We start from the raw sequence: 20,402 nt of genomic DNA, 5'->3' as shown, positions 1-20,402 counted from the left end.
AGACATGCATTCACACACATCCCCCACTGACATGCATGCATCCACTAACGGTTTAGATCCATTAAAGTGCTCAGTGTTGTCAAGAGGGCACTAATCCAGGTGACAGGTCAGCGTGTCTGTGTCCGGCAGTTATTTGTGTGTGTGTGTGTGTAGGCGGTTGTATATTTCTGTGTATGTGTGGCATGGCGGGTTCCTGTCTCAGAATTAAGCTTTAAAAAAAAGATCCAGGATCAGCAGCGCTAAAAAATTACTAAACCACTTGATCTTCAAAACAGCGAATAATGATTTGCTGGCTAGACTTTCTAGAGTTAAGTATTTTTTGGTAGGGGGCCAGTTCACAGTTACAGTCACAGTTTGGCAAAGATAAAGAGAGTAAGCATGTGTTTAAGTCTCTAGGCTGGTTTAGGAAACCAAATGGCTCACCTTGTTGGCAGATAAAGACCAGTGCTGAAACTTCCAAACACTTGGACCTGGGGAGAGTAGAGGGACACAGTTACACACATGCAGATCGTTTTGATTTTTTAATTCAATATATTACATTCATTGATGCACGTCCTGCAGAACAGCCAAAACATCCTACACCTGAAATTTGCTATCATGTTTTGCTTTAACATTTTAACATCTCCTCGTCTTACGCTCTTGATAGCTCGTTCTGTCTTTATGAAACGGACTGGACTGAGGACAAATAGTGTCACCGAGCAGGCATCAACTTGTCTCATTTTCACACGATGAGCTTCACTACTATAAAAACCTGTTCTCCAATCTGCGTATAAATATTATTATTCTTCAGCTTAACTTAGTGTTGATTTATTGACATGCCCAAACAAACTCCACTGAGGCGTGGTACAAAAACTACCAATCAGGCGCAGAGGGAAAGAGTGTGTGTTGTGATTATTTTAAAACCACTTCAGTTGGATTTCAAGTGAGGGATTAAAGATCACAGTGGCTTCAATGAAACAAGAAAATCCTCCGTTAAATGTCACGTTGATGTGGAAATCGGCTGATGTGGAAATCAAAACTTGCACCATGTTTACAAAACAGTTCTTTTTTGCCACTGATGTCTTAACCTGCACACTATCGAAGTGACTAAAATATCTTCAACCTTCCACCCTTCAGCCTCCAACTGAGCAGCGCACAAATTGGTGTGTGACCAGAAATAGAGTTAAGCCTTGACCCCTACCTTTACTCCTTTACTCCTTTAAACCGTTTCCCTGCATCCCACATAGAGCACTAGTATAAACTCTGGTTTACAGCCCGGTCACATGTCCAGTGCTAAGCAGATTGCAGAGCCACGTTTGTGAATGAGTGAGTAGTAAGTCCTGGAGACTTCTGTGAAGGAAGAGTTAACTACAGGTGAGCCATGTTTTGTCTCGTCTTGGCGAACTCTTACTTGGGGCAGGAGTGTGGTCAGTGTCAGGTTCACAAAGAGTTTCAAAACCATGTCAAATGCTACACTGAACTACAATAGAGAAGCTATCATGGACATGTTTTGGTACTTAGGCCCATGCGTCCTCACTGATCGGATCACAAGTGGACAGCTCTCAGTACAGGTGTGAACGCACTCGTGACGCATTGAGATCGGATCTTTCAGACCACATTCAGAGCAGGTCTGGGCCACATATGGCCACATATTTTAGCAGTGTGTACGTGAATGTGTCCTTGGCCACATTAAGGACCACATTAAGGACCACCTGCTCAACTGATGTCCCGCTGGGATCCGTGGGTCTCTGCGCTCCTCAGGTGAACAGACAGGCAGACACAAGCGCTTGTCTGCCTCGCAGCATGGAAACGGCTTCTGTCGGTACAACTGTATTTTATTAAAATATATCTTGTCTATAGTCTAAATAGTCTACAGACTATCACACTAGGCACAGGAAGTGCATTATTATCATACTGCCGGAGTTGTGTCGGTGTTTTTGTTCCGCTGCTTGGCCCAGAGCTGATACTAAACCAACCAGCCCGCCCGCCCACCCGCCCGCTCTCTCTCATCCCCGGCTCTGAAGCTCTGTAACCCGCTGTTGTCTGGCAAAGGCAGCAGTGCCGATGGCGCGGAGGTGCCGGTGGCGCGGAGGTCCCCGGGACCGCCGGTGCAATAACCTTTTATTTTGATGTTAAAAAAAATATAAAAAATATACCCGAATTCTCGAATATGTAGGATATTATTATTGACATTCCTGTAATATTACGTCACAACGTCTGCTGTATTGGCCGTGTGTTTACTACGTGTTTATTTGCATACAGAGCGGGGAAGTGAGATCGGATCACAAGTGGCCACTCAAGATGCATGTGGAGACGCATTCTAATGCCAGGTGGGAACAGACCTACTTAAAGCTGTCCACTTGTGTTCGGATCACTCAGGATGCATGTTAATGCCAGGTCTGAGCAGGGCCTTAGACAAGCTTCCATATATACCTGGCAAGATTACGATTCAGTGTGGCAACAGACGGTGGAAACATTCGTGGGTGTCTGGTGGACGTCTACGCATCTAAGCTCATCAATTAAACAAGCATCCCGTCCTGCGGATGACCAAGTTGCCCTTGCTCACTCCACAGTGGGAAAGGAAATCAAACTGAGCAGGCTTGGGGCAGTATAGTGCTCCTTAATTTAGGAACAGCTAAGCTCGGAGCAGGCACACTTTGAAGCACACTGCTCTATCAGCAGGATCAAAGTCAGCGTGTACAGGAATGCCTGAGGTGATGCTGATAACATGGCCCACACCGAGTAGAGTGCAGCAGGGAGATAACAGAAAACAACAGGATGCTTTGTGAAAGGCTGAAGCTTATAGCCGTTAGCTGGCTCATATGCTAACTGTGGTAATTCAGTGTTGCAAAATTACAGAGGCCACTGTGTCCAAGTAAGCCTGGTCACAGTACTCAACCAGTAAAACGAACACTGAGTTCAGTGTTTATAATTAATTGACTATTTTCACCATTACACAAATCCATTTGTTTCTGCCAAAACAAAAAAAAGTAGCTTTCAGATTACAGCCAAGGTTTTCTAGCAAACAGCTGGGGGGCAGTTCTCAGCCTGATTATCAGTGGCACGCTGAAACATCTGTTTTGTCACACCCTGGGATCTAAAACACCAAAACAAAATCCTCAATTTTTGGTGTTGGTGTACCTCAGCACTGGGCCACAGGTCATGGATGACTCCCTTGATTCTGTCCACCACCTCCAGTCTCATCTTCTCCTCCTCCGGCCGTGGGGAGATGTACTCATAGAAGTCATTGACCTCCTCGTGTAACCTGCATATGACACAGAACAACATGTTGTGAGAAGAAGGGTTTTTTTTGGTGGTAATCCAGTGAATTAAATAGCCAGACCATCATAATTTCCATTTGAATGATAAACAGCACCCAAAGTCATGCTGCATATAGATGCTTTGCATATACAGACATCAAGAATGAACATGCACACAGCAGGTACTAACTTATTACACTTTCGCACAGTGGTTCCCAATCTATTCTCATTGAATAGTTGTATCCAAGAAAAGCTGAGTCTCCCCCCCGACGTCATCACCCTTAAAAAAATGACAAATCCTCGAATAAAATCTTTAATTTCAATGTGTGAGTCATTGTATTAAATGAGTTAGTCTTTTTGATTAAATCAACTTTCTTTAATGAATAAAACCAGTCAGTTCTGTTCACACAAAGAGTGATGACTTATTGATGGATTCGCCAAGTGAATGTGATTTCTTTTGTAACGACTTAATTAACTTACTATAATAATGTTAAAGCCAAAATAGATTTTTTTCTTATTATGTTTCAATAATTCATGGTACTGTTAGATTGCTGCTAAACTGCCCCGTTAATACAGGCGCAGGCCTCCCTTTGTGTGCATTTAGTGGGACAGCTGCAGTGAAAATGTTGTTTTTGAAAGGCTAAACTCCAGCAAATATGGACTGAAGCAAAATATGTTGTTAGATTTTGCTATTAAGTAGCAAAAAATATATATCTTTTTAAATAGTTTTATATACAGACTTATAAACATGTAAATTATCCAGTAAGTGTGTTCTTAATATTTTAGTTATACATGAGCAAATCTAGTTTTGACAACCTCAGAGCAGACAAATCCTGGCGCACCCCCTGGGATCTTTGGCGCCCCCCTAAGGAGGGTTGGGAAACACTGTTCTAGCAGGTTGACGGTGATAAGAACTAAGACATAGAACAGACCATTGAAAACATCAAAACAGTACAGATCACTGTAACTAATATTGCTCACCATCTAAAAACAGATCAATTATTAAGTTAATTTTAACAATTCAAGACTACTGAGATTTAGCAATATCCCATATCACACATTCACTTTAGCCAGGAGACAGAGGAAAATGAATATGTGAAAATGTTCCTGTTCTCTAGTTCCAATCTCTGCACTCCTGCAAACTGCTAGCAGAGCAAAAAGACACAATATGCAATGCCAAAGCACTGGGTGCCAACAGTCACTGCCACAGATACAGATGTCAGATATCGAGTCACACTGACTCGGTGTCGGACATAGATAATACCTGTGTTCTCTTCCTTCTACTTGCATATTTACACACCTACAACTAATATCAGATTAAGCTGAGAATTGTTCACACCTCACAAGGGTGTCCGTTATCTCACTTTTCTCCTCATCCATCTGTATCAAAGCACTGAAATCAAATAAACCATATACGTTTGGTAATGGGAGTAAAAAGGTTAGCGATAAAAGGCTTGTGACTGAAAGATGTGTGGTTCAAATGTCCAGGCCTGTTGGAAAACTGAATATTAACTGTAGTATCTCCCTCTGCAGTGATAGAAAGGCGTCACAGAGTCAGGCAGCTGGACGCAACAAATCTCATGACCAACGGTTGAAGATTTTTTTTACAAGGCAGACCCAAGATATGAAATCATGTAACAGGGTGTTACAAAAAGAGCAGTAGGCCTCCCCAGTTCTCTGAATACTTCCTATATCAGCTTTCCTCTGGAGGTACAGGTAGATTCATGACTATCATTGGATGGAATATTAGTTTGACTGATATGTTCTGTCCTAATGAGTCGTCTATCAGTTGCCTGATACGGGTGGCGGTTAATAATTACTGAAAACAAAAAGTGGACTGCTTTTTTCCGGGAAGAGAGTGAAAAAGAGAAGCAGCTGTGTTTTTAAAGTTATCTCAAACCAACTATTTTTTTTTTGGTAAAACAGTAGGGCTGAGCAAAAACAAAACAGGACCCCCTACTGTGTCCCAGTGTTATGTCAGTAAAAGTAAAAAACAGTATGCTCAGTAAGCAAGGTGACCACATTTGTCCTTGGAACAGGTCACTCTGCCCACATGCGCTGACCTTTCCACTGACCAGTTTTGTCCACACACACACAAACACACACGGGGACAAGTATCTGTGGGCAGACAAATACGAACATGAGGCACCCACACTCAGAAGCATCAACACATGTACATGTGCACAAACAACCGTACGGAGCCAGATCTGGCCAATAATAGGCACACTCCCCTTGGCAGACGATAGAGAAAGAGAGAGGAAAAGTGATGTTTCTGCTTTTAAAAATAAAATAAAGGCAGCAAAGCAAAGCCCGCGTTTACCACAAGAAAAACACTAGCAGCTACCAACACTGACTGACTGCCCCTAAGAGCACTGTATGTGCGTCTAGTGTCTGGGTTTTATGTAACGAGAACACTTTACCCGACAGCAGTCAAAGTTGACTGGGTTTCACCTTTATTATTTCTCAGTCTAGCTAGCGAAAGCACAGGATACAGACGCAGCACTGAAAGGTTGCTGGTCTGCTAACCATGTAGGGAAAATATGTGCAGAATAAAATGTTCTTGTCCCTAGCCAGATGCTATCACGGTGACCTTGAGAACAAAAACGAACCCCTAAACTGCTGCAGCCAAACTGCTGAGCGGCCAAAAGTATAGTTAAGGCCGTGATCAGACCGACAAAAACACTGCATTAATAACACAAGATGCTACATAAAAGTGTGCATACTGCTACACTTAAATATGAAATATAAACCAAGATAACTGGTATGAAGGCTTATCAGACATGTACACACAGCACTTCATAATTTAAAAGTTATCAAAGATATTAACTGTCTCAACTTGGGCTGGAAATAATTGATATTTTCATCATCGATTAACTATTTTCTCGAATAATCAGAAATCAGCGAGACTAGAAAATGAAGAGAAAAAAATACTAAAATAAATGCCAATCACAATTAGTTTTGTTACCAACAGTCCAAAGCCTGCTTTTAAAAAAAATGACATAAACCATTAATCCATTATGATAATAGTTGACAATTAATTTTCTATCAATCGACTAATCAAATAATTGACTAATCATTACAGCTCTAGTCTCGACACTTGTGAGATAAACAGTGAAGTTAGCAAGTTACAAGGTGCACGTTAAAAGTGAGTATGCTTGCAAAGTATTTTATTGACTAATGCAGTCCACAGATAGATGACGTTAAAATTAGGGATGTCCAAATCCTGAACTGAGTCCTTTAATATTGGAGTCCCATCCATTATAATATGCCTGGATCGGCCCCGATATCAACCCTTTGGATCTACTCAGTATCGCAATATATTGAAACGTTACCCCTGTATCATGATACGTATTGTATTGCCAGATTTCTTGCCGATACACAGCCCTAATGACAACACAAGTTCCATGTGTTGCATATTGTATCAGAACTGTTCTTTCTCTCACACAGACAAATGATGGTTTTATCTTCAGAGAGCTGAGCACAAATAAGTAAGTAAAGTGAATTGAATGATTTCCTTTCATTGACTTGAACGTTGTTCAGACTAAATATATATGGGCCACTGGATATTGGGTTTCTATTTGCTATTTGTTACGTCAAAAAATGCTTTGAGCCTTTATCCCAGCATTACATGGGACTCCTACTTTGTTAATGGGGTGACCAAGACACCCCTTTGTCTTTCAGATAACAGGTTGTTTCAAATTCATTGTTGTTAAATGTGTTTGTTTTTTGTCAGGTAAGAGGAGGAAAACAGTTTCAGTTTCCATTTGTTGCCCCTCCTCTTACACGGCAGCTGACAACCACTCTAAATTTTAATGACCTATTCTCTTTTCCTGTTGCAGAGACTCCAGCCTCTATCACAGAAACATTAGGTTTCATTTAAGGGTAAAAGAAACTCAGCAGCTACAGTCTGCATTACAAATCAGTTTTGATTTCAGAGAACACAGCTCTCTGTAGCTCAATTACGTATCACTAAGACACCTCATACCGAAACCTAACACCAATTCAAGATAATTTAATGTGTTGTAATTGAACTGAAGGATTTTATAAGTTTGGGGAACGTATGACCCCATTTAGCTTTAATGTATTTTTAGAAATATCAAGCTAAAAAAAGGGCATTTATCCATCATGATCTTTATGGTTTGCTTCTATTAGAGTGAAACATAATAAACTAAAAAACATTGCTGGTAAAACTGACATCCTGAGATGTGGGCAGTTCCACTCCACAACAGCAGCACCAATAGGTTTCATTTCACAGCAAACAGGGCGCTACAGCTCCCTTGTCATCACGTGTTGAGAGCAACCATAGAAATCACATCTCATGCCCCACCTTCTTGGATCAAGTTTCATCTCAGCCCTGCGCTTGCCTCGGGAGCACATGGACCCTTGGCACTGCTTATCAGATAATCCCACTTGCCTATATCACAGTAATGTTATGTAATCTCTCAAACAGATTTCCCGAGCTGAAGCTTCCAGAGGATAAAAAATGTTCTCTCTCTTCTTTAGCACTTCTTCTTTTCCCTCGGACATGATTATTCTAGTGTCACTGAAATGTTGCCAGTCATGTTTACTGAGGCAGTTAAAGCTCGTCTTGCTCTGTATGTATGACTAAACTCTGAATGAAGGATAGCAGGGAAAGGGGATGAAGGGCTGCAATGGAGGATAAAACCAGTGCTAAACGTCCTTCTTAGAGCAAGTCAGAGACACACTGAGTGTTGATAATCGGAGGACTTACGGAATTGTGATTCCTTGTCTAGGTTTTGCAGTGTTCACACCTACACCAATTTAGGGCTTCAACAAACGATTATTTTCATAATTGATAAATTGTTTGGTCTCTAAAACATCAAATCATGACATGAAAAATGCCCATCACAATTTCTTAGAGCTCAGATATTCAGTTTATAATCACATTAAGACAACAACAAGCAGCAAATCTTCACAATCTGAGAAACTGGAACCATCAAATGTTTGGCAGTACTGCTTGAAAAATTACAAAACAATAAACCACAAGTGGAACCGTAATGGCACCATCGGTTCCCCTCCACGTTAAGTGTTAGCTCTGTCAGCAATTGTTGCCCCTGTTAGTGCTGTAAGCACTGTTAGCGGCTTCGTGTTCAGAGCAGGCAATCCCGGCTGTATGGCTTGTAGCTGGTGCGGAAGTGAGCCAATCACACGTTGCAATAATTCGAAGAACACTCGTGGTGATAGGCATAGATCAAAACAGTCATCTTTTTCTAGCTCTGCGCACAAAAAGGATCGATTGCAGGTATCGTTTGACTGGAGAAGTTTCGATACTACTTGGTACTGGTACCGATACCCAGCCCTAGTCATAGTACTGCCACCAGTATTAGTTGGAGGTGTCGTGCATTTTCAGGCAGTGTTGTGCATTTATACTCAAAGTATGGGCATGATAACACAATAGCCATTTACAATATTGTTCAATGGTCATAGAAATGACTGGCCTTAGGCATTTAGGTTACAACTTTCTTTTCTTTCATTCTCTCCTGATTTTGTAGCAAATTGCAAATAACGTTTTCTCTGACTAAATAAATGAATAAATAAAGCACACCTGACCTTAGTATAAGATCATACTCAGCACATAAGCCGGGTTTATGTATTGGAATCAGTGTTGGGACAGAAAAAGTGTTATCAGTGTATCCCTACTGTTCTTGCAATCCTCCGTGTTACATATCATCAGGTTTTTGTATTTTGAAATACTGCTTCACAATGAGCTACAGGACCCTCGACATTACTACCAGAACTGCAACGATTAATCGATTAGTTGTCAACTATAAAATAAATCGGCAACTATTTTGATAATCGATTTGAGTAATTTTTTAAGAAAAATAAAGTCAAAATTCTCTGATTCCAGCTTCTTAAATGTGAATCTTTTCTGGTTTCTTAACTCCTCTGTGACAGTAAACTGAATATCTTTGAGTTGTGGACAAAACAAGACGTTTGAGGACTTCAACTTGGGCTTTGGGAAACGCTGATGACGTTTTATAGACCAAACAACTAATCCATTAATAGAAAAAAATAATCAACAGATTAATCGACAATGAAAATAATCGTTGGTTGCAACCATAAATCCTACAAAGCCTCTCCATGAAGGCACCGCAACACCTTGTCAAGAGAATCATAGTTCAGCCTTTACGCGGCTGAAAGGAGGAGGAATGGGAAGGCAAGAGAAAGAGAAAATGTGGGACAGCAAAGGTAAAGAGAGAGGAAGGAATGAAGGAAAGCTGGGAAAATAGAGTGAAAAAGAAAAAGGTAGAAGGCCAGATATACACATAAGGTGAAATAGAAAAATAGACAGAAAGGGAGAGAGAGAGGAGAGGATTGGGTGTGGTGCTGAAATGCCTTCATGTGAACGAGAGCCATCTGTTAAGTTGGGTAGGATGAAGGAAAAAGGAGGTTATTGTCGCATCACACTGAGCCCTACTTACTGACTATTCAGATATTTTGGCACTACGGTACAAAGGTGTCTTTCAAAGCGTCTGTATAGCATATATTTAGAATTTACTACCTAAAAACAGGCATGCTGGAACATAACGTTCATGTGTCAAGAAACACCTGCCTGAAGCATGAGATAGCTGATGGATGAACGAGCACAATGCCTCAGTGTTATGCATTAGATCAGGTTGGTCATTGGTGAAACAGTTGTGACCATTGTTGTGGTCATATTGTCCCAGAAAGAGTCCCAACATCATGACCCTTTTTTGTAAGGGCTTGAAATTTTGGACCTCGGCATCCTTTGCAACAAAAGAGGGTAGCGTATGTCATGTGACACTGCTTCTATCTACGTTGAGAGGGTTGCCAGGAGGCAAACAAGTCGCATCCCACACCGCTTTTCAAAACGAGGACAACCACAAACCGAGGCAAAGGTGTCAATGTCTCGCAGATGGCAGATTCATTAATGTTTCATCAATGAACTGATCCTAGGTGCTAAGTGTTGGCCGCTGGGACAAAACGGCTCAAGTTTCAAGACACCCAAACACCGCTGACTGATGGCGGCAGGCTTGGTCATGCCTGAGTGATGCAGCAGAGTGCTGTGGTCAAAACAGGAACAGTCGGGACTATAAATATGGTAATACCAGAATAAACACTTTGTTTAGTGGGCTTGGAGTACCACACCAGTATAGCGTCAACCATTTGTTGATTGTCTGAGCTTTCTAACTGATCTGGTATCTGTGTAGGAGCTAGGGCATTTGCTTTTTATTCAAAATTCAAAGTACAGTTTGAATGATGTAAAAAAAAAATATATATCAAATGTACAATGTGTAACAATTGTTCCAAATCTATTCCAATTGTATATTATATTTCTTGGTGTGAAATAGCTTCAATGTACTTTTGTTGTGTAGCTTGCAACTTTCACCAAAGTTTTATGGCTGTAGCTCAACTACTGCCAATGGAATAGCTTGTACAGTTTAAAAGTAGCTTTCCTAATACCGTGTCATGTGTCACCATGTGTCACATAACACATGTTTACTATTAGTGTATAAAGGCAAAGAAAAGTTATGATTCAACACAAACTGTCCTAAAGGACATTGGCCAGTTTTTTTTACATCTCTTCAATATAAATATCAATACAAATGGGAAGAATAACCTAAAACAAATGTACCACATAAAGTAAATGATCTTACTTCTTACTATTCATTTTTAAATACATATACATATAAAATTAGCGCTGTCAAAGTGAACGCGTTAACACCACTGAAAATGGGTTCTATGGTTACCCACGAGTCTCCCCTTTACAGACATGGCCACTTTATGATAATCACATGCAGTTTGGGGCAAGTCATAGTCAAGTTAACACACTGACACACTGACAGCTGATGTTGCCTGTTGGGTTTGAGTTTGACATGTTCTGATTTGAGCATATTTTTTATGCTAAATGCAGTACCTGTGAGGGTTTCTGAACAATATTTGTCATTATTTTGTGTTGTTAATTGATTTCCAATAATAAATATATACGTACATTTGCATAAAACAAGCATATTTTTCCACTTCCATGTTGATAAGATTATTAAATACTTCAAATACATACTTCCTTTACGGTACATTTTGAACAAATAAAAAAATTGTGATTAATTTGCGATTAATCGTGATTAAATATTTGAATCAATTGACAGCCCTAATTAAAATTAAATTAAATTATTCTTTGTTAATTTAGCATTCCAAGTTTATTTCCCTGTAAGCTTTAATATTTTAGTACTAGAACACCGACACTGAAAATGTGATTTCAATGCAACACTAGCGCAGTATCACAAAAAAAGAAAAAAAATTATTAACTTAGGCCACGACAAAAGGAAATTGTCAAAGCTCAGCCGTTCTGTACACATGCTGAGAAGGTCACAGTCTGAGCACATGCTATGAAAAAAAACGAGAACACTGTGTGTCGCTCGCTGACTGCATCAGTCTGGAGCATGAGGAGGGCTTTCCATTGGACAGGAAGAGGAGGCAAAAAAAAAAAAAAAAAACACATTCCTCACTACACATGGGAAGGCTGAGTTATGGAGAGCTGCCCACACGTGCTGTTCAGACGGGGCCTGTTTCACCTACAGTCCAAATGACCAGCGTGCAGGCTTCTCTCTCCACCGGCTTACACGCTTTGGCTGAGAGTCAGCCAGCGAGCTGAGAGGGGGAGAGCGTGACATAGATGTCAAAGCGACCAGTAGAGGCCGGAACCATAGTTCTAATAATGGAGCTTCAGTCACAGAGGTGCTATCTGTGTGCTGGGGATTATAAATCTCCAAAAGACAGCGGCAATAAATGGCAATAAAAGCATGAGCCAGGGCTACTCATCAGTGAGCGATTAACCACACATTAGCCTGTAAGTGATGTTCTGCTCCGCCGCTTGGAACTAGCTGCCAACGACCAGGCTCCACTAAAATTAAATCAAGTATAGGTTGCTCTGTCATTACTACCATTTTGGGAACAAATTGCTTCGCATGAATAAGACATTCAACACATGTTAAGAGGATGTGAGGTTAAAGTGAAGACATCGGGAGAAAAGAGCAGAAGCTTTGCATTCACAGACAGGCTAGCGAAACAAGCCCTGCAGGACAAGTAGCACACACACAGGAACTATAGGCGGGGTGCCCTTATGCACAACAGTAAAGCTCTAAAAAAAAAGACCTGGATGTTCCCAAATATTTAAAAAATTGTCCCTTAATAAAGATTTTGTGGTGGGGACATACATAAATTAAAAGACCAAAACCTTTTGTGGGTAAACTATCAACTAAACTAACACCTTTATTCAACAGAAGAACTGACTGACCTGGCAATCTAGGCTGGCCAAATATGTACATGACCCAGCTGTGCTGACAGTATACATTTTTCATACCATAAAACTCATGATAACCAATCTACGAAACTGCAAAACGTGAAGATAAGACATTTACAAAAGAAACAAAAGGGCAATAGACGTGACACTGCGTAATAATGAGGGCAACTATTATTATTTATTAAAGATGGGGCCTGCTAGCTGGTGGGACGTTCATTTAGCAGACATTAAACAGATCAGAGCAGAGAGAGGCTGGCTGGGCTGCCTGACTTACAGTAGCCAATGTCCTCAGTCCTGCTCCCAGTTATTTTCTCATCTTTCTAATGTTTTCTCACAACAGGAATTTCACTAAATATGCATACTGGGGCTGGAACAGAGTTGTAAAGCTAGCTAACATGTAAGCTATCATGACTGCAAACCATTCAACAGGGTTTTTAGCCTGATATTTTTTATTTTACCAAAGAAGCAGTGTATGAAACTGCATTGGCTAAATGCTAGCACTAGCTTCCTCCATTTGTGACAACCTCTGTAAGATCAACTCTGAGAAGACAGTTTGCTATTGCTGCAAAATTCAAAGTTTAGCTTTAGGTGAATGCTACGAGCAGGTTTACTTCACTCGTTTTTCATGTGTATAACCATTCTTGCCAACCCCTTCCGATTTTTCCCGGGAGACTCATGTTTTTCCACGTCCTCTCCCGGTTTCCTCCCAGAATCACAATCCCTTTCCCTTCCGTTATCTAAACCTGTTTCTGGCACTGTACAGCGTGAATAAGTCCTACTGTTTCCACCCGGCTGACAATACAGCTACACCTAATGTTGTTTCCCAGTGGAAAAGATGCTCGCGAAACAAGGCAGTTTGAGCTGCGCTCGACAGCCTGCAGAGCCCGAAGTTGGCCTTTGCTCGACGTAGCAAAAAGCCGTCAAGGGGCAGCGCAAGCCATTAGAAATAATGTGTTTCAGAGATGGAGAGAGAAATGGAGAGTTCTAAGAGAAAGATATACTGAATGAATGAATACAAACTGATGAATATTAGTTTATGCCAGAGATTCACACAAACTAACGCCAGTGGGGCAAATTATTCTGTTTTCTTTCCAGAGAATTAAAAGTTAAATTAAAAGTAGGCCTATTTAACATAAAACTGCTGTTGCTGTGTACTTATTATTTTAACCAGAATGCAGGAAGCAAAGTCTCTGACACTCAAATTTTTCTGGGGGAAGCCCGCCATTTTACGCAAATAGATTAAATAAACATGTACATTTCAGAAGGGTAATTTAGATTGGTACTGGCCGGTTACACAGAAAAACATCAGACCCATCTAGTAAATCCACCTATCACTCTGAACTCATTCTCTCACAATGCCTCTCTGTTATAAAATGACTGGAACTTTGAAACATTGCATCTTGCCTACACAATAAAAACCCACAACACCAGATCAGAACACAGTTCAGCAGGACAGAAATGGGCCACAGCTCTCCCAGGCTACACTGACTTCCTGTGCCCATATAAAGACTCTAAATAACTGTTCCACACCACCAGAAAATGAGGTGGAAACACTCCCTTAGAGCTCCCCATCTGATTGGACAGACACTCAAGGGACTCCGGTTTCTTTCTCAGAGGGTTGGCTTTGTTTTGTGGAAGTGAGGCCGTGTGGAGCATGTAAACACTGGTCCTTTTCCATCGTGAGGCGGGCCGTTAGCTTGGACCTTCTCGCTCCCACAGAGACTGGAGGAGCGTAAAACACAAATAAGCACATGCCTCTGCCTCTCTAGCCAAGCCCCATGGCCAAATATAGTATACAAAAACTGTCCCGTGGAAAAATGCATTTGAACTTACTCCCACTTTCACCCTTTTTGCTACTTGCACATTTCGAATGGAACAATGATTCCCATTTTTACCTTTGCTCGCTCCCTAAACCACTGACTGAAAGGTCAAATCTTATCTTATTCCCTGCATCCGACGGAATGACACTAAAAAAATGGAAACACAAGCCTAAACGGCAAAAAAAAAGTTTGTTCAGTCTTTAAATACAGAGTAATAGTATAATAAAATGTGCATCTTTAAGCAACATGCATGGGAAGGAAGCAATGTGGCCACAAGGGGCTTTACAAATTTCCAAAACATTGCTACCGCCCATGAGGACAAGGCTAACTGCAATAAATGAATAAAAGTCTCCTCCATTTGGTGGATCGCAGATGTTGTATACGCGCTATAACCAACCGTGGAACAAGGTGTTTATCACTCTTTTACATATCCCACATCCAAACTGCATCTCCCAAGCAGCAAAACCTGTATTATAAGAAGAGATTTAACCGTGGAATTAATATAACGTAACAGACAGGAGCTTTTACATCCACATACGTATACATGTGCGTTTCGAAACACATTTCCTGTAATGCCAGACATGCCAATGCTAGCATTGTGAATTAACGGAGTATGGTTAGACAGAGAGCCCTCAGTGGTGGTTAGTATGATCAAGGCTCTGAGGTTCAGGTTCTGGTATTAGCAGAGCTAATCACTAAGGAATGTCCTTATGCAAACACAGAGCTTCCATATTACTATAAATGAGGATCAGCCAAACACTGAGCTCGACGCTCTGGTGTTCTGCTTGTCTACACATGTCTAACAGAGAGGGGTGGGGACGGGCCAAATCTCTGCACCTAAAAGGTCTTTAAAACAGAGCCCAACCCACCGAAATATTTCTCCCAAGTCATAATATCTAAAAGAACCGCTGGTGAGTAAAGGAGGCCACTGACGTAGTTAAACATTTATTAAACCTTGTGGCTTAATACCGTTGCCCAATGTGAAAGGACTAGCTCTTAGTATGACAGCTAAATCTACATGCTCGGTAACGAATCAAATCTCACTGAATGAAACGGGTGTTTGCGATTCACTGAATCGTTCACTGAATTAAGTGGAAGTGTAGTTCATGAACTGATAGAAGCGGTAACACATGAGGCATGACCTAAAAGATTTCAAAAGGCTTTTACAATTAATCGTCGCCCTGCCTGGTTGGATTTGGTCAAGATTTCAGGAACAATATCTGTTGTCGTTATGCAGGGATCAGTACACAGAACAGAGTTCGCATTAAAGCTATACTTCACCCTACATCTTATGAGTAGCAGCGCCTGTAGGTTTGAAAGGTGACTGCAAATAATGTGTAGTTTTCTCAGAGAAGATGATCAGCTTAAATTCAGTCAGTTACGTGTTACGTTATGTGTGATTTGACAAGCCGATGTAAACATTTTGATTCTTTTTTTTAATATGATTGGTCACCATTGAAATGCAGTAGGCCTATAACCAACTGAATTCAGGTTGACCACAGCTGCTGTTCCTAACCAAAGAGTAGCCTAAACTATAAGCATTTCACAGCCACTTAACATACAAATCTTTTGAATCATGAATCAGTTAGCTAGAGGAATCACTCTGCCCCATCATTATGCTGGTCAGCGAACATTGTTAAAGCTTTTCAGCATGCTCCCTGCAGATATCGGCCACGTTCTTCCCTGTGGGTGCACTGTCTTTAACAATTATTGTGTACATACTAGCATGCATACTAATGCCACCTGAAACTGTAGTGGGCGCTGTGGAAAAATCTACAGCAAGCACATGAAGAAGAAGAAACGCACATCGCGGTTGAAGAAAGGAAGTTTCACGCACTTCAACCGTTTCACAAGGAGTAGCCCTGTCCGGTGCTCAAAGAACAGGGCAATCTTGTAACAGGAGAGACTTCAGAGACCAAGTCCAAAGCACACTGGAGCACATGGATTTAAAAAAGAGATTAAATAAAGTTGATTGCCTTAAATCTGTGTGCTCCAGTGTGCTTTGCACGTGGCGGTTCATTGTTGAAAACCGTTTACAGTGGCTGTGTTTCACTGTTGCACAGCATGTTTTTTTGTTTTCTACTTGCTTCTTTGATTCTAATCTTTAAAAATACATGTCCATTGATTATCAGTGTGTTTTGAGATGAGACAGAAGAGGAAGTGATTGAGTCGAGTACGCAATTGCAGACGGTTGCGGGTGAATTTTTGCAGAGCCGGTGTTATGTTGAAGTCTGTTCCCGTGTCGAATAGTGTTTCCCTCCTGTTCAAATAATAGCGCCCCCCTCGATAGTTAGGGTTAGAGATAAGGGTTGGTTCAGGTTTAGGTAGGGGGAAAGACATTGACAGGAAACAGTACTAGACACAACACCGGCCTCATTTGTCACCCCACAATATTCCAGGTAAGCCAACCTGGTTAAGAGTTACTTGTCATTCTTCAATATTCCTTCACCTGCTATTAATCAGCAGTCATGACTGTATTATTATGTCATTTGAGCTGAGTGTTACAAAACATTGACTTTAGGTGACATGCTGACCTTTGCTCACAATACTGTATTCAAAAGCAGTTTGTCAACTTTGGCAAACACATCAACTCTAACTTCCTCTGAAATAGTGCCAGGCTAATATCTGTGGTCTTACGGAGGCTGGAGGAGGACCAGTGAAATGGTCCACATCTAGTAAAAGTATCACTCTGGTTTGGGGTAGCACCCTGATACCTCCTCAATGCTCATTTCTGGCTCTCTCCATTTAAAAAATTTGCTGTTGACAGACCGGTTTACTCAAATATGCACCTTCCCTAGCAGTAGTAGGCTGCATATGTGTACTATGCACATGTTCCTTCATTCAACGTTTGGCTTGCGAACCCCCTAGTGAACACCACAATGTTAGCAAAGCCAGGATTGAAATGCCCTGTTCTGTTTCTACCCAAAGGCACTATCTGTTGCAGTGCAAAGGTGGTGTGTTTATACCTCCATATGAAGATTTGTTCAAATGCCAGAAATAAGAAAGGCTAAATGAATAAACCTCCTGGATTTTATGTGTTTGCTTGGGTTTGTTAATGCCAGGGCATTTAGTATAATAGTTAACTAGAATACAAAAGGATGTAAAATGACAGTTCATTCAATTTAATGACTTAAAATGATCTGCACCTTAACCTTGCATTGTAAAATGTCACACTGTCTTGAAATGTGCATTAGTGGATGGACTCACTTTCACAGATCATTCACTATACAAAGTTATCCAACTGTGTGTGGGGATGAAAAGTGGGTGGGGTGAGACTGACAGCCTCAGTCTTCTCCTCCCTGCATGTCATTTAAGTGTACAAGTGTTAAAAATAGGTGAAATAACTCCAAGTTGATAGGTTTCACTCTGTCTGTGTGAGTGTCACCAAACTTGCTGTGTTACTGTCTTGAAATGTGCATTAGTGGATGGACTCACTTTCACAGATCATTACTATACAAAGTTATTCAACTGTGGGTGGGGATGAAGAGTGTGTGGGGTGAGACTGACAGCCTCTGTCACTCTCCCTGCATGTCATTTAAGTGTTAAAAATAGGTGAAATAACAGGTCATAAACTCCTAGTTGACAGGTTTCACTGTGATTTTTGGACATTTATAAGCTGGAACTATCATCAGCAAGACTCAATGATGCACGACCAAACACAGTTTTAATGTAGACAAACTTGATATCTAACTTAAGAGATCTTCTGTCTAAATAAGGATGTGTGTGGATATCACTATCCTGTTGGTTGGTGGAGGGGGAGAAAGGTGGAGTGAAGGAGTTAGTGGGATAGGGATGGGAGAAAAATAAGTGATCCATTATGATGTTTGAAAATAAAAGTAGTCACTCAACTTGTTTCAGGTTTCTGAAAGGTTTCCTATACCCTTTTGAGGTGTAGGAAACCAGATCTAAAATGACAGTTCATTCAATTTAATGACTTACAATGATGATCTGCACCGTAACCTTGCTGTGTTACTGTCTTGAAATATGCATTAGTGGATGGACTCACTTTCACAGATCATTCACTATTCAAAGTTATCCAACTGTGGGTGGGGATGAAAAGTGGGTAGAGTGAAACTGACAGCCTTAGTCATATCCTCCCTGCATGTCATTTAAGTGTTAAAAATAGGTGAAATAACAGGTCATAAACTCCTAGTTGACAGGTTTGCACTGTCTGTGAGAGTGTCACCATTACCAGCAGCCCAAAAAAATATATATCTAATCAACAACTTAATCAAACTTGCTGTGTTACTGTCTTGAAATGTTGCATTAGTGGATGAACTCACAAAAAGTTATCCAACTGTGGGTGGGGCTGAACAGTGGGTGTGGTGAAACTGACAGCCTCAGTAGTCTTCCTGCATGTCATTTAAGTGTACAAGTGTTAAAAATAGGTGAAATAACAGGTAATTAACTCCTAGTTGACAGGTTTTGCTCCTCTGTCTGTGTGAGTGTCACCATTACCAGCAGCCCAAAAAAATATACATCTAATCAACAACTTAATCAAACTTGCTGTGTTACTGTCTTGAAATGTCAACTCACTTTCACAGATCATTTACTATACAAAAGTTATCCAACTGTGGGTGGGGATGAAAAGTGGGTGGGGTGAGACTGACAGCCTCAGTGCATGTCATTTAAGTGTTAAAAAAAAGGTGTAATAACAGGTAATAAACTCCTAGTTGACAGGTTTTACTCTGCCATTACCAGCAGCCAAAATATACATCTTATAAAAAACTTAATGAAACTCTCTCTCTCTCTTACCCAACAATCCCATCTGAGTAGTTCCTGGTTTTCCATGGCGTGCCAGTGTAACCATCATAGTTCCCCGTGTTGGAGCTGCTGCCACTGTTCAAGAGGCTGGAATTGAATCCGAAAGTGCTAGCCTTGTTGTCTCTTTTCCTTTTGTTGGGGTGTCCGTCCGTCAAACCCCTCCAGAGCACCGCGACCCCGCTGCCCTGCTGCTGCTGCTGCTGCTGACCTCCACCACCTCCTCCTCCACCACCTCCTCCTCCACCTCCACCGGCTCGGTTGTTGTGGTGGTTGCTGTTGCTCTTGCTGCTCTCCAGTGGTATAAAGTCCCGCTGTGCCGTTATCTCTCCTCGGACCCCCGTTGAGGTCGACATCCCCTGAGTCCTGCTGCTGCTGCTGCCGGTGTTTGAGGATGAGTAGTCGCCGTTTCTGCTGCCGGCGAGCACGGCGAGGACGGCGGCTCCAGACGCCCCGTTGACGAGCGCTGCTTTCAGGCTCGATGTGCTCTGAGATCCGCTGGTAGTGCTGGAGGTGTTGTAGCCGGTATTCACATGCAAGTAGCCGAGCCCTTGTGTCGTCTCCCAGATCTGCATCCACAGGTTGTTAGCCGGTCCACGTTGTTCTGGTTGAAACCAAGCGATCCTCGGATCCATCAAACAGAGACACTGTAGGCTAAACCGCCCTGCACCTCCTCCTCCACCTCCTCCACCTCCACCAAGCACACCTCCACCACCCTTCAGCTCGTGTGCAGCTAGCTAGCTAGCCCAGTTAGCTCGCTAGCTAACGTTAGCTAGCTCCTAGCACTGCTGTATATTAGCCTCCGTTACTTCTAGTATCCGGTTAAAACACGTCCCTTAAAGGAGATTTAACAAGCTGTCAACCCTATATAATCCACAGGAGATAGCACAAGAGTCAAGTGTTAAAAAGGTGGTATCTGAAGTTGTTAGCCTGGTAGAGAAACGTGCAGCAGCTGACTGTGTGTCGATAGAAGAAGCTCCTCTCTGACCCTCGTCTCGTCTCTTCTCTTCTCCTCCTGGTCGCTGGTTCAGTCCCTCAATGGCGTTAGTGTAAGGGTGCTACTGCGCATGCGCGGAGCGGAGCAGAGCAGAGTGTAAAATGGGGCGGAGAGAAGCACACAGTGTGGTTACGCAACAGACAACTGTTTTATGTTACATAACCACATCTGATTTATTATTCTCTCACCGAATAGAAATGATGGACAAGGTGTTAGGATTACTGCAATGTAAAACAATTTTATTTTTTTTGTCTATAGATTTTTTTAATATATATATATATATTTGTATATATATCTGTATA

At 41.5% G+C, this 20,402-nt stretch overlaps 1 protein-coding gene across 1 annotated transcript in view; it reads right to left on the bottom strand.

The window, feature by feature from the left end:
• The window catches only part of tent4b (terminal nucleotidyltransferase 4B), a 28,611-nt gene extending 8,434 nt beyond the window's left edge, over positions 1-20,177 (bottom strand). Inside the window, exons 1-3 of the mRNA XM_037749273.1 lie at positions 19,098-20,177; positions 3,121-3,244; positions 424-470 (exon numbers count right to left, since the gene is read on the bottom strand). Coding sequence (XP_037605201.1) covers positions 424-470; positions 3,121-3,244; positions 19,098-19,738 — 812 coding nt within the window. The 5' untranslated portion in view covers positions 19,739-20,177. The remainder of the gene's footprint in view (positions 1-423; positions 471-3,120; positions 3,245-19,097) is intronic.
• Positions 20,178-20,402: the final 225 nt, after the last annotated feature.

This window comes from Sebastes umbrosus, chromosome 2 (genome assembly GCF_015220745.1).
Source record: "Sebastes umbrosus isolate fSebUmb1 chromosome 2, fSebUmb1.pri, whole genome shotgun sequence".
Taxonomy (NCBI): domain Eukaryota; kingdom Metazoa; phylum Chordata; class Actinopteri; order Perciformes; family Sebastidae; genus Sebastes; species Sebastes umbrosus.
Note: the sequence above shows the minus strand (reverse complement) of the source record. Positions and strands in the feature narration are given on the sequence as shown.